At 40.7% G+C, this 13627-nt stretch overlaps 1 protein-coding gene across 3 annotated transcripts in view; it reads left to right on the top strand.

The window, feature by feature from the left end:
* GALNT13 (polypeptide N-acetylgalactosaminyltransferase 13) overlaps positions 1-13627 on the top strand; it is a 538975-nt gene that overhangs the window by 501801 nt on the left and 23547 nt on the right. Inside the window, exon 11 of one of the 3 annotated variants that reach the window (XM_077447666.1) lies at positions 8487-8516. The exons of the other annotated variants lie outside the window; for them this stretch is intronic. Within the exon in view, the coding sequence (XP_077303792.1) occupies positions 8487-8516 (30 nt within the window). The remainder of the gene's footprint in view (positions 1-8486; positions 8517-13627) is intronic. 3 annotated transcript variants of the gene reach the window in all.

The raw sequence follows: 13627 nt of genomic DNA, 5'->3' as shown, positions 1-13627 counted from the left end.
TTTTGGTGCAGGTTGAAGGTACAGGTGCTCTGTCCAACCCTGCTGCTGGCTAATGACAAACTCTATGAGAGGCTGAAAGCTGCTGCGGCTGAGCACGTCTGGATGGCGCAACAAGCGGTAGTAACATTTAGGACAACTCGTTCCCAGGGACGAATTCCAGAAATAGAGACTGCTTGCATTCTCGGTATTCGTCTCTGGGAGCATTCTGCATTTACATTCTGTATTGTTTGGTGTGCAATCCAGCCCCTGTCCAACCGGAGCAGCTGTCAGCCTCTCTTAGCCCTTGTACATACGGTTGGAGAATCCGTCGGAATGTGTCCTATCGGACCGTGTTGTCGGATAATCCGACTGTGTGTGGTATGCATCGGACTGATTCCATCGGAATATCCGTCAGACCAAATTTTCCAACTTGTTGGAAATATTTCCCGACCAACTGGGCCGATCGGACATACTCCGATCATATGTAGAGAATTTTGATTGGACCAAGTGCCACGCATGCTCAGATCAAATTCCTACATCAAAGCTATTGGCTACTAGCCTGAACGTAGTCCCATCGTAACGAAATTACGTCATCACGTTCTGAAAGATCGGATTTTTCGACAACTTTGTCCGACCGTGTATATGCAACAGTTTCGGACAAGATCCGACGGACAAAATCCGACGGGCAAAATCTGACGGATTTGGTTGTCGACATCTCCGACCGTGTGTACAGGGGCTTAGAGTTTGACAAGCTGCCGGAAGTGGTGTCTGTACACCTAAATGCTGGAGCTCACGCACCAAGGCTAAATGTCCTTGAATAATTCCACAGCAACTTAAAGGCATAGTCCACCTTTCTGAAAAATATTATAATTGTACCCATACTGATAAAAGAAAAAAATGTGTAAGATTAAAAATTAAGATTTTGCATTCAGGCCTGCAGAGCATTGCAACCACAGTGGATCATGGATACAATATACAAGCTTCTGCAGACTCTACTTTTAACCCCAGGCCTATACAGAGATACATCCCTACCATCATGGGGCTGGGGGGAGTATTCAATAAACTATAATTGCGAGGACATCACCGCACTTGTACTCCAATGGGATCTGCAAGTCTCTCTGTCCTGTAGGCAAATGGGACTTTAGGGCCCTTTTACACTGATAGTCCGATCAGGTCCTCCTGTCAGTTTTTCAGGCAGATCCAATCAGACTATCATTTGCCCTCTATGGAGCAACGGATGTCAACAGACATGTGTCTGCTGACACCTGCTGACATACGATCCGATCTGCTAAAAACAGACGGATGGGGATCCCCATCTGTCTGACGGATCAGATAACAGTCGAATGGAAATGGACCTCCCCATAGAGAACAGCAGGCTGTGTCCGTGTCCACTCTGCAACAGTGGAACAGACACGGACTTTATTGTTATTTGCCTGTTCAGCGAGGATCAGCTGACAGATTCCTCATTGAGCAGGCGGATCCATTTTTGGAGTCCATCTGGTATGAAAGAGGCCTTAGTCTTTAGTTCACAGATCCAATAAGCCTTTAAAAAAAAAAAAACTCTGACTGCAATACAACCGTACTCTCTAGTGCTGTTTCTTGCAGTAACTGTTTTCCGCCACTAGATATCCTCAGTCTTCTGGGTTGAATAACGTACATTGTCCTTTTAAGACTGGAGGACTGAGAGCATTATGAGGATTGATTTAGGGTCCATTCACACTTGTACTACTCCAGAGTTTCTCTGACTTTGGAGTGCAACTTTGACACAACTTTGGATGGATGCAACATGGATATGGCTTTGCTTTGCTTTGACCAGTAATAATGGACAACTGTTGCACAACTGTTGCATTGTATAACATTCAGGTACAACTTTAAAGTGGTTGGAAACCCTTACAAACCACTTTGACCTACAGGTAAGCCTAGATTAAGGCTTACCTGTAGGTCCAAGAAATATCTCCTAAACCTATACCATATTTACCTGAAGACAGCCACCGCTGTCTACGGCGCAGGCGCACTGGGTAAGCCGCAGATCGCGGTGATATGCCGCGAGTGCCGGCTCCCGTGCGCATGCACAGGAGTGACATCATTGCTGCTCTGGCGAATCACAGCGCCGAAGCAGCGAGACCCACCAAAAAGATGGACGCTTGGAACTACAGGGGACAGCGGTGACTTCGCTGGCTCCTGTGTCAGGTAAGTGACACATAATGGACTACTATGCGATGCATAGTAGTCCATTATGCTTTACATTTGCAGGGAATGAAAGAGGCAGTAAACTCATCAGGGTTTACTTCCTCTTTAACCACTACAATACAGGGCACTTTCGCCCCCTTCCTTCCCAGCCCAATTTTCAGCTTTCAGCGCTCTAGCGCTTTCAGTGACAATTGCGCGGTCATGCTACACTGTACCCAAATGAAATTGTTATCATTTTGTTCGCACAAATAGAGCTTTATTTTGGTGTTATTTATTCACGACTCCGTTTTTTTTTTTTGCGATATAAGCGCAAAAATAGCGGAAATTTGGAAAAAAAACAATATTTTCTTTTTTCTATTTGAAAAGAAATCCAATAAAATCAAATTTTGTCATAAATTTAAGCCAAAATGTATTCTGCTACATGTTTTTGGTAAAAAAAATTCCGTTAAGTGTATAATAATTGGTTTGTGTGATCACGGACATATGTACGCAAATGATCATGTACATATGTGTGCAGGTGATCACGTACATATGTGTGCAGATAATCATTGGGACATGTGATTTTAGTGGGACATATGTGGGGGACATGTTTTTATTATTAGGGACATGTGTTTTTATTATTTGGGGACATGTATGTTTTGGGGACATGTGTGTTTTGGGGACATGTGTGGGGACTGTGTTTGTACTGTGTGGTGTGTTGTGTGTTTACACTACACTGATGATCAGTGAGTAAAAAGCTGTAAAAAGCAGCCCATACTCACTGATCATCAGCCGGCTGCAGCGTTCTGCTCTCCTCTCCTCAGCGGTGACTTCCGTGTGAGGAGAGGAGAGCCGATTGCCTAGCAACCGGCTGTTTGTTTACATCACATGACGGCCGTGATTGGACACGGCCGTCATGTGATCAGGAGGGCCAATCACAGAGCCCTCCTGCCGATCTGAGATGTGCCGTGTCCGGGTGACACGAGCACATCGGGATCGCGCCGCTGCGCGGGCGCGCGCGATCCCGCTACTCCTGAATGACGTTCCTGAACGTCCTATCAGGAGTAGACGGCTCCCACCCGGCCGTATATATGCATTGGCCGGGTGGGAAGTGGTTAATGCAACTTCTGAGGGTTAACATTGGAGTCTATGATCCTCAAGTTGCATGAAAGTAGTGCATGAATTACTTTGAAGTTTCTGCAACTTTAATGCCCTGTACAGCCGGTCCGACATTCCGACGACAAAATCCCTCAGATTTTTTCCGACAGATTTGACCCAAACATCTTGCATACACACGGTTGCACAAAGTTGTCTGAAAATCCGATCATTCAGAACGTGGGGAAGTAGAACACATACGACGGGACTATAAACGGGCCAGTAGCCAATAGCTTTTGTCTCATAATTTATTCTGAGCATGCGTGGCACTTTGTTTGTCGTAATTGTCTAGACACAGAATTTAAACAATCGTATTTTATATCCAGCTCTCAATTCTGATGGAAAAAGTCAGATGGAGCCCACACACGATCGTATTTTCAGACAACAAGATTCGATTGCACATTTTCCATCGGAAAGTCCGACTCTGTGTACAGGGCATTAATCACGCATATATTAATAGTTATCATTGGAAAACATGGGAAACAACTTGTCTTGCAACTTTGATGTCCAAAGTTGCATGACAAGCCGTACAATGGAGCATAAGTGATCTGAGTGTAAAATCTGGTGCAGCTCTGCATAGAAACCAATCAGCATCCAGGTTCTTTTGTCAAAGCTTAATTGAACAAGCTGAAGTTAGAAGCTGATTGGCTACCATGCACCGTTGCACCAGATTTTGCAATCTCCAGTTTTAGTAAATCAACCCCACTGTGAGGGCAGGTTGCTCATAAAGGGAATGTCACTACATCACCCAGCACTCTGTACATCACTGAGGACCACCCAGTGCTAGAGAATGAAGAGCAGAGGAAGAAGAAAACTGTGGCATGTGACTGTCCTGAAGACATCTGTAAAGGGTAAGGCCCCTTTCACACTGACGATCCGTTCAGGCCCGCCTGTCAGTTTTTCAGGCGGACCTGAACGGATGCTCCATAGACCTCTATGGAGCGTCGGATGTCAGCGGTGACATGTCCGCTGACATCCGACCCGCTCCGATCCGAAAAAGTGTGACGGAGGAAAAAGCAATTTTTCCATCCGTCTGCAGATCGGATCGGGTGATGACGGACACTGCAGCCCGTCGTCATCCGATCTCCCATAGGGGAGAGCGGCGCTGTGACAGGTCTGTCCCTGCGCAGTGTGCAGAGACAGACCTGTCATCTCCCTGCTCAGCGTGGATCGACGGAGTGATCCCCGCTTAGCAAATGGATATCCACGGGGCGGATCAGCACTGATCCACCCCGTGTGAAAGGACCCTAAGTATAAAAAAATGCAAAAAATACACATGGAGAGGGGAGCGCAAAATTGGGCAGCACAGGAGGGTACAGTAGAGCCAGCAGGTTAGGGCGTGTTCTCAACAGCTAGGCTGCGCTGCAGCAGCAATGGAAGTAAAATATCTGACTGTGCTGTCCGGCAGTGTACCTGAATCCTAAAATGATCTGCAGAGAACTACATTTCCTTTGACATATAAAACCGCTCACTTGATGGGGTATTTAACTGGTTGTGTAGCGTTCATCTTGAAAAGTGACATGAATATAAATATATATATATATATATATATATATATATATATATATATATATATATATATATATTTCAATTCTGATATGTATTTTACTCTGAAATTTGAAAGAAAAACAACACATTTAGACATCACAAAAGCCAGACTTTTTCTAAAAAGAAATCTGTAATAGATAATGTGATCTTTACTGTGACATTAGAAGAATGATGGACTCTAAGTAAATAGCAGACAGACAATTAATATACCTGTGGGGGAAGGAAGGACGACGCCTGTTAATTGGTGCATTGTTTGCCCGCACCGCCGTCTTTATCCAGTGTAATGCCGGCAGTCTGACAGTTGCTTGTGTCCTATTATAAATAGAGAATTTCAACTGTGAAAGCTGCAGGCTATCCAGTTATTGGGTGAGTGAAGGATAGCACAGGAAATTGTAAGCACCTTCTAGAAACCGTAGAAATGGCATAGAATGTTATTTAAAGTAAAGAAGACATCTTACTAAATAGAAAATAAATTCATAAAATGGATCCAAAGTTTAAAGAAAGATTTTGATATGTAATAAGCCTTGCACTTTATATATTTATTTGTTTAAAGTAGGTCCACACCCTAACTGGGTTGGTAAAGAAGTTTGCATTATATTCAATGTGTGGTTTGCTCTTAGAAAATAATAATTCACTTTATTTGCATCCTTTGTTGCATCTCAGTGCTGCTGAAGCATGTCATTACTCTGAATTGGCTTCCTGGTGATAATGAGCATCTGCACAGCTGCTTAGAGACTCCATTGAAAACACCTGCTAATGGGTGACAACACAGCAGAGTAGTTTGAAGACAGAGACCAGGGCTGGGATAAGAGTGTGGGAGCGGTGGGGATACAAAAGGGGCAGCTGCCCAGGGCATAATGATGTCAAGTGCAGGGTGGCGTTGAATGCCACACAGCCCCGTCAAATCCTCCATTAGTGCAGGAACGGCACAGGATATAACACTTCCATCTTCCATAACTCACTTTCTCTGCAGCTCTGACTAATGACATTGTACTGCAGAATGTGGCCGGGGGAAATGAAGAACCAAAGTCTTCATTTGCTGGCTTCTGAGTTTACAAAATACATAATTTTGGACGTCAAATCCTAACTGGATCCCATGCTGATGGAGGTCTGAATGGGGTTGGGTGGGCCTGTGCCACTGGCACAACAGGAGATCCTCTAATCAATACGTCTCATCCCTGGGGTCCCAATTGCCACCCGTAGCTGATGGAGAACTAGATGGAGTCAGCCTGCGTAGCAGCAGAACTAAACAATGTTAGGGTACTTTGTAACTATTCTCCATGTCTTTAATATATGCTTCCTTTGCTGAAACGCCTTATTTCCTATGAAATGTGATACATTCCCTTTTCCACGCCCCCTCATTCTGCATGCAATGCTGTACATTCATTATTCTGTGCACCCTCATTCCATATGCCATGCTGTACGTTTTCTATACTCTACATTCTCTATTCTGTTTTTCTTTATTCAATATGAAATGTTGTACATTTCCTATTTTGCCAGCCTCCTTCTGGTTGCTATAAGACGTGCATCCCATGTCATTTCAATTTGGTTTTCAGATAAAAATTTCATTTTTGGAGATTTGGATATAAACTAATCCTTGAATACTAATGAATTTCAATAAATCAGAAAAAAATTATAGAAAAATTAATGAATGCATTTGTTTCATGCGAATGACATCACATGATGCAATAGTAGTTCGGGACCATAGGGAAATACATTTAATTTTTGAATTTGATCAATAATTTGGATTTAGATAACAAATGGATCCAAATTTCATACCATTCGTTAATTCTGATACACATGATACCAGTCAATATTGTCCAATCAGCTCATGCAGTTCTTCTACATGGGTTGGACTACCACCCGTCCAACTCCAAATTTCAAATCCTTCCCATTCAAATCTGTCCGATTAAATAATATATCAAATATATAGTAATCTTCTGGAAAAACTGCAATTTTTTTCGAATCCATCTGGACCAATGAATGCACGAAACAAATGCCAAAGATACTAAACAATTTCTTAAAACAAATCAGGTCAACATAACCAATATAATGAAATTAAATTCTTCAATGAACATCCGAAACAAAATGAAAATTTTCGACGTGCACATGTCTATTTGCTATGTAGCACATTTCTTATTCCGTCAAGCCATAGTCTTTAAACCAGTAGTTCTCAACCTCAATCCTCAAGTACTCCCAACAGGCCATGTTTTGGGAACTTCTCTTAGATAAAATAGCTGTTCAAAATACCAAGCCATTGACTCTGATTACAGGACCTGTGCGAGATAAAGGAAAACCTGCAAACATGGCCTGTTGGGGATACTTGAGGACTGAGGTTGAGAACCGCTGCTCTAACCCTTTAACGTTCTGCTCCACCATTTGGTAGAGCACATTTTGAGTCACGCTCATTGAAAAATGTGGACTTTAAAGGGTTAAACCATGCTGTATGTTGCCTGTACCACCTCATTCCATAAGCCATGCTGTGCAAACCATTTGCCATCACACCACATTCTGTATGCCATGCATTACATTCCCTATTCCACAATGCATCATAACCTTTGTCATGCTTATGCCATACTGTATGTTCTCTATTCTGCAACCCTTCATTCTGTATACCATGCTACACTATTGCTATTCTAAATACAGGCATACCCCACTTTTAATTACACAATGGGGTTTATTTACTAAACCTGGAAAGTGCGAAATCAGACTCACTTCTGCATAGAAACCAATGAGCTTCCAGGTTTTATTACCAAAGCTTAATTGAACAAGCTGGGGTCAGAAGCTCATTGGTTTCTATGCAGAAGTGAGCCTGATTTTGCACTTTCCAGCTTTAGTAAATACACCCCATTGTGTACTTAAAGGCAGGGTATGCCTGCACGTTAGTTTTGCGTGCCTGCATGCCATTCTGAAAGTCCCCTATTCTGCACAACCTGATTCCATACACCATGCTGCAGATTCCTTATTCTGCCTCAGTCCATATATTATGCTGTACATTCCATATGGCACGCCACCTCATTCTGTATGTAATGCTGTACATTCCCTATTCTTTACTGCCTCATGTTCACACTTTACATGGTGACCTGCATTTTTCTGCAGAAGAACAATGCAGATGATCACTAGGGTACATAACAACCAGGAGATCTGAGCAGGAAAGGGTCACATAACATTTACAAGCGGTAATAATTCCACTGCTAAACGTTTCACTTCACACTGCAGTTGGAGATTTGCTCACCTGAACAGCTAGTTGTTTGGCAATTCGCACAGGAATCTCCATAGACCGTACACAGTGTTGAGGTCTCCTTCATATTTTATCTGCTTGTCAAATGTTTTTAGCCTATATTTACGCTATTTTCTCTATTGGTGAATGTTCTTTAACTCTAATGGTCTAATATTCTTTTGGCAACTTTCCTCTTAGGATTGTTATGGAATGCAACAAATATAAACTGACATTACACACATATTGTAAACATTACAAGTATAATTCATTACTTCTGCGTGAATGATGAAACATGTAGAGCATGTATTCCAGCAAAAATAATAAATTCTGCTGCGTAAAGAAAATATGTTGTATTTTATAGTCTCGTAAAAAGCAACTTTAAACATATGACTTCTTGTATGCTCTTCTTTGGCAGTATGCAGGTAAATGGGAATATAATTTTGAGGTAAGAGATGCTTGTAGAAATTCTACCTGATCAGAAATATAGTAAGAATCCCTCTGTTGTTCTCTAGATTAATTCCATAGACTTTGCTTCCGTTTGTGTTTTTCCTTTGTAATGATCCCCCTTAGATAAATTTGGTATTGGAGGTCATGAGCTAATGAGCAAGTAATATTTTTCTACTTTAGTTCTGCTATTAAAAGCCAAATTTCGTAAATCTGGGGAAAACATAAGGACTACAAAAGAGAAGTTGTAACCAGTCAGGTTTCATCTTTCATTTTGTAGGAACAAATTCTGATTTGGTATATATTAGTATACATGACATAGAGCCTTATTGCTGCTATTTTAGGCTCAAATTGTAAAGAATTAGTAAAAAAAAATTTAAAAAAAAAAGACCGTGGGGGTTATTTATGAAAGTTAAATCCACTTTGCAATGAAAGTGCACTTGGAAGTGCAGTTGCTGTAAATCTGAGGGGTAGACCTGAAATGAGGCAAAGCTTTGCTGATTTTATCATCCAATCATGTACAACCTAAAATGCTGTTTTTTTTTTTTTCCTTGCATGTCCCCCTCGGATCTACAGCAACTGCACTTCCAAGTGCGCTTGCAGTGCAAAGTGGATTTGCCTTTAGTAAATCAACCCCTGTATGTAGCAATCATGCATAAAAAAATAACCAAGTAACTTTGCTGGGCATTCAACATTTGGAAAAATTATATATTCAACATGCAATATTAATCTATAAGAAGGCACTTTAATAGAATTTCCAAAGCGGAAATTACCTGTACAGATATTCTGTAGTATCACTGGATCCTTCCCATAAACAAACACTGTCAAGTGCGTTATGGGCAATATTGTTCAATGGGAGCAGTTCACAATAAACACCACTGCTGATTAAGTCATCATCCCTTTGACCAGTGAACAAGAGCCTTAGTGGTCCCCAGTTAGGCCCAATATATAATAAGTAGCTCCAATATATAATACGTTATTGATCGAGGTAGAATCACTCGGGACCCTGGCCAGAGGCATCTCAAGTTACTAATAGCATACTTTGTTCAGCAGATGTACATTCACAAGTGCTGCCATCTGTATGCCAAAGAGGGTTCTACCCCATTCACACCTTAGTGATTTAAAGCATGTTTCCTTAAGCAATTAATTCCTTAATATCATGATTCCAATTATATTCAGTGGTGCTTGTTCACACCTAAGTGTTATGTTGTTTGAAGCTTGTTGTTCAAAAAAGTACATGAGCTTCTTTGGGGCAGGGTTGCACATTTTTGGCCCCTATAGATATCAATAGGAGCTTCTGAAAGGGGTGATTTCCCATGTCTCCTAGTAACTAGCTTTCCATTGCCCAGCACTTAGAAACACAGTGGGGGTTATTTACTAAAGGCAAGTCCACTTTGCACTACAAGTGCACTGAGAGTGCACTTGGAAGTGCAGTCATTGTAGATCTAAGGGGTAGATCTGAAATGAGTGGAAGCTCTGATGATTTTATCATCCAATCATATGCAAGCTAAAATGCTGTTTTTTATTTTCCTTGCATGTCCCCCTCGGATCTACAGCGACTTGCAGTGCAAATATAGTGCAAAGTGGATTTACCTTTAGTAAATAACCCCCAGTGTATTCTAGAATATGTAGTGTTCAGTATGACCCAATACTATGTTATTCATCTAAGAATTATATTATTTGTAAATACAATGTGCGCCCACATCAGTCTACAATTGGCTATCATTTTTTTAGTTGTTCTAGTGACAACATTGTGACCCACAATATCCCTTCTAGAATACATCTGTAAATGCAGCGGCCATTTGTAAACTTTTGGGTACAATGGATCAAAACAAGTGTAATCAATCTGATGATAGGGCTTCAAGTGGGCTAATGTTAATGATCTCGTAATTTTAGAGTGTTCTTCACACCGCCTATTGTGCCAAGACCATAAACCATTGTAAAATAGTCTGTAGCACTTACTCCGCAAGCACTTAGCTTTTACACATAAAATATCACTGAACTCAGCAATTTAGGACATTTGAAGGTTATTTCCTAACATTAAGGGTACCTAGGCCTTGTACTATCGCTGGCCTTTGTAGTCTATGTCTTGTAATGCATATGAAATCTAAAACACAGTAGGAAAGTTATATACATTTATTTTGAAAAAAGTAATATTTTTAAAAAAGAGAATAAAATTTATGGCTGATCCTTGGATTTATGGAATGGGTGGCCATTGCATTAGTCACTTTTGTTTCCCTGATTGCGGGAGATGTCTACATTGTGCATCTCTCATGCATGGCCAAAATTTAAAATAAATGTTATTAGCAACATATTAGCAGTGTTAATTTAATCTGCAAACATATTTTCCCCGACTAAATTAACACTATTTTAGTCGGCTAAAATAAACTAAACTAATAAACTAAAACAATTCAGATGACTAAAATATGACTAAAACTAAATTGTCATTTTAGTCAAAAGGCTCAAATACAATTAAAACTAAAATGGCATTTTAGTCAAAAGACTACGACTAAAACGAAATCACAATTTGATGTCAAAATGAACTGCATTACCACATAAGAATTAGTGGAGGGCATCTACTAAGCTACTGAAAGAAAAAAAGAAAAGAAAAAAAAAAGGCTTTTCTTATTGTTTTTCTTAATATTTAGTGTTGGTAATATATCCAAGTAATGTGTGGAATGGCATTACAGCCAATAGAGTTTACAGTTTGACAAAATTAACACTGCACATTGGTAGGAGCAAGGCCTGCAAGCCTATCACAGATCAATTGTAATTTATCTGGAAAGAAGTGCACATTGTCATGTAGCAAGATCACCAATCATCAGAAGCCTGGTGTAAGAATTCTTGTGCTCTACTATGTGGACAAGGACCAGGTGAACAGGGAAGTCCTGACTGTTCTTACCCTACAGTAACCAACCAGCTTTCAACTTGATTCGTTTAAACCATTTAGAATACAGAAATATCTGTTTTGATTGGTATGTCTAGGCTGTCTGGGCTGTCTGACTGGGTAACAAACAAATATTTAAGTCGCCCATAATCTAGTAAATTGTCGAAGAAATGTCCTGTTCCTTCGAAATTTCTCATCATTGTGGTCAGAAATGAACAATGATTTGACCTCACTAATAAAAATCTTTTTAGAATTGTGTTGTTGGTTTGTGACATCTGCACATGATGCTTTATTCACACTATACTGCATCATCTGTGTGTGAATCTGATCCACAGTTTTGATGTAGCCTTTCGCCAACGTTGTAGCATAAAATTCTATTCTTAGTATATACAAGCAACCTTTGCTCGCTTTAACCTTTCTAAATTGTCTACAGACAGGTGTCTGATTTAACAATAATATACTTTAAAAGTTCCTGTGGTCAAGCGCTCAGGTTCACCATCTCCCACCTTCAGACCCTTACTGTTATAAAATTGAGCCTCACTGACCAAAAACCAGCATTGGAGGTCTCTGGTCCTAGAGCTTTAAGCCACACAGAGTCCTTGGGTTTCAGGGTTCCTAGCAGTGGCAGCTGGTGCTCCATTTTTTGGGGGGACAGCAAGCTATGGATACTGCACTGATACTGGGAGCACAAATATAGATGCCCTGCACACAAATAAGGTTCAGTTTTAAAACGTAAACATCAGAATGGTTAGTGGTAAATGAACCCATTATATTGTCATGGGTTGCAGTAAATAGCAGTATGCACATCAATAGGTGACTAAAGTATTAGGTCAATCACAGTTCACTAGGCAATATGTTTACTAGGCCATAGCAGCACAGAATGGAGTTATATGCAGCTAAATTAGTGTAAACCTGGTAATCATTAGAAGACAGTAACAGCAATGATATTCAACACTGCAATATGGTAAACAGTTGGTTATATCCACTTTGGAGTGCACTTTATACAAATGGAAGTGATTAAATTTCAAACTCCATAAAGAGGTACCTCTTACTAAGGACAGTAGGTAAAGTTCTTGTGAAGCAGCTATTTGAACGAGCAGTCTTTAGCCATAGTTCTTTAGCTGGCTAGCATTGGGGCCCAGTCTTTACTGTAAAGTCCCAGAGAAGTCTGCATGTAGTAAATAAATCTGCTAGTTAGATGGTCAGTTTCTATGTTCCCAGTCTCTGCTAGCAGAAAAAAGGTTAAGGTAGCAGTGTCCTCTCACCAGTCCCAGCGATACATTAACAGATGTTTCACTGTTCTAATGTCAGCTCACTTCTGGATCTGCCTGGAACAACTTCAGTCCTCTGCACAAGACCACAGGCTTGTAACAAGTAGCAGGTCATTGTGCACACAAGAGCAGCAATGTGTACACCTCAGTCTCCTCATAAAAAATAGAAAATTCCTCAATATTCAGTCTGAGAAAGTACAACTTTCTCCTCTTATACCTGGCTTTCATCAGAAATTGTAGCCCAATGGTCCAAAGTTAAGTTTATTTCCCGAACTTCATCTCCTATAATTCAATGCTGCCCACTGTCTAGTCTCTTGAGCTCCTTTTGCTTGTCACCTTCCCCCGGTGAATTGAGGAGAGGTAGTGTTAATCAATTCAACTGAAGTGCATTGAGAGCACAGAGAGCAGTGCAACACAGTGTCCTTGATTACCCTATGTCTGGTTACAGACCCTTCATGCATGTACCTCCTAGATGCCTACTTTTCATGTAAGACAACTTGCATTTTAGGTAGCCTAGCAGTCTGAAAATAGATGGAGAGGCAAATTATAATAAATGTCCCCACGACACCTCTGAGACTGCTTACCCACAATCTTCATTTAATAGTTTAAAATTGCTCCAATAATACTTTTTAATTCTACCTTTATGTGTTGTCGCATGACCTAAAACCAAACATCTAATATCCTTTTCTCTTCGAGACTTTCATAGGAACTGTTTTAAAGGTAGGACATAAAACCAAAATAAATTAGGAAGGAGCTCTATGGGACAGTTCCAAACTGGGCACTCTGAGTTCCTTCCAGATTGACAGCGCTTGTGTGTCGGAACATGCCTCATCATTATGCAAGCACAATAAAGTAGGGAAGCTTCTAAGTGCTGGCTGAGCTAAGGTATTCTTCATTTAAATGGCAGATACTTAGGGCTGCTGGTCCAACAATGGAAATTGCATGGTGAGCAGG

This window comes from Lithobates pipiens, unplaced genomic scaffold, assembly GCF_037356315.1.
Source record: "Lithobates pipiens isolate NorthernLeopardFrog02 unplaced genomic scaffold, aLitPip1_a1.2 Scaffold_22, whole genome shotgun sequence".
NCBI classification, from domain to species: domain Eukaryota; kingdom Metazoa; phylum Chordata; class Amphibia; order Anura; family Ranidae; genus Lithobates; species Lithobates pipiens.
The sequence above is the reverse complement of the archived record's forward strand: the minus strand, read 5'-3'. Positions and strand labels throughout refer to the sequence as shown.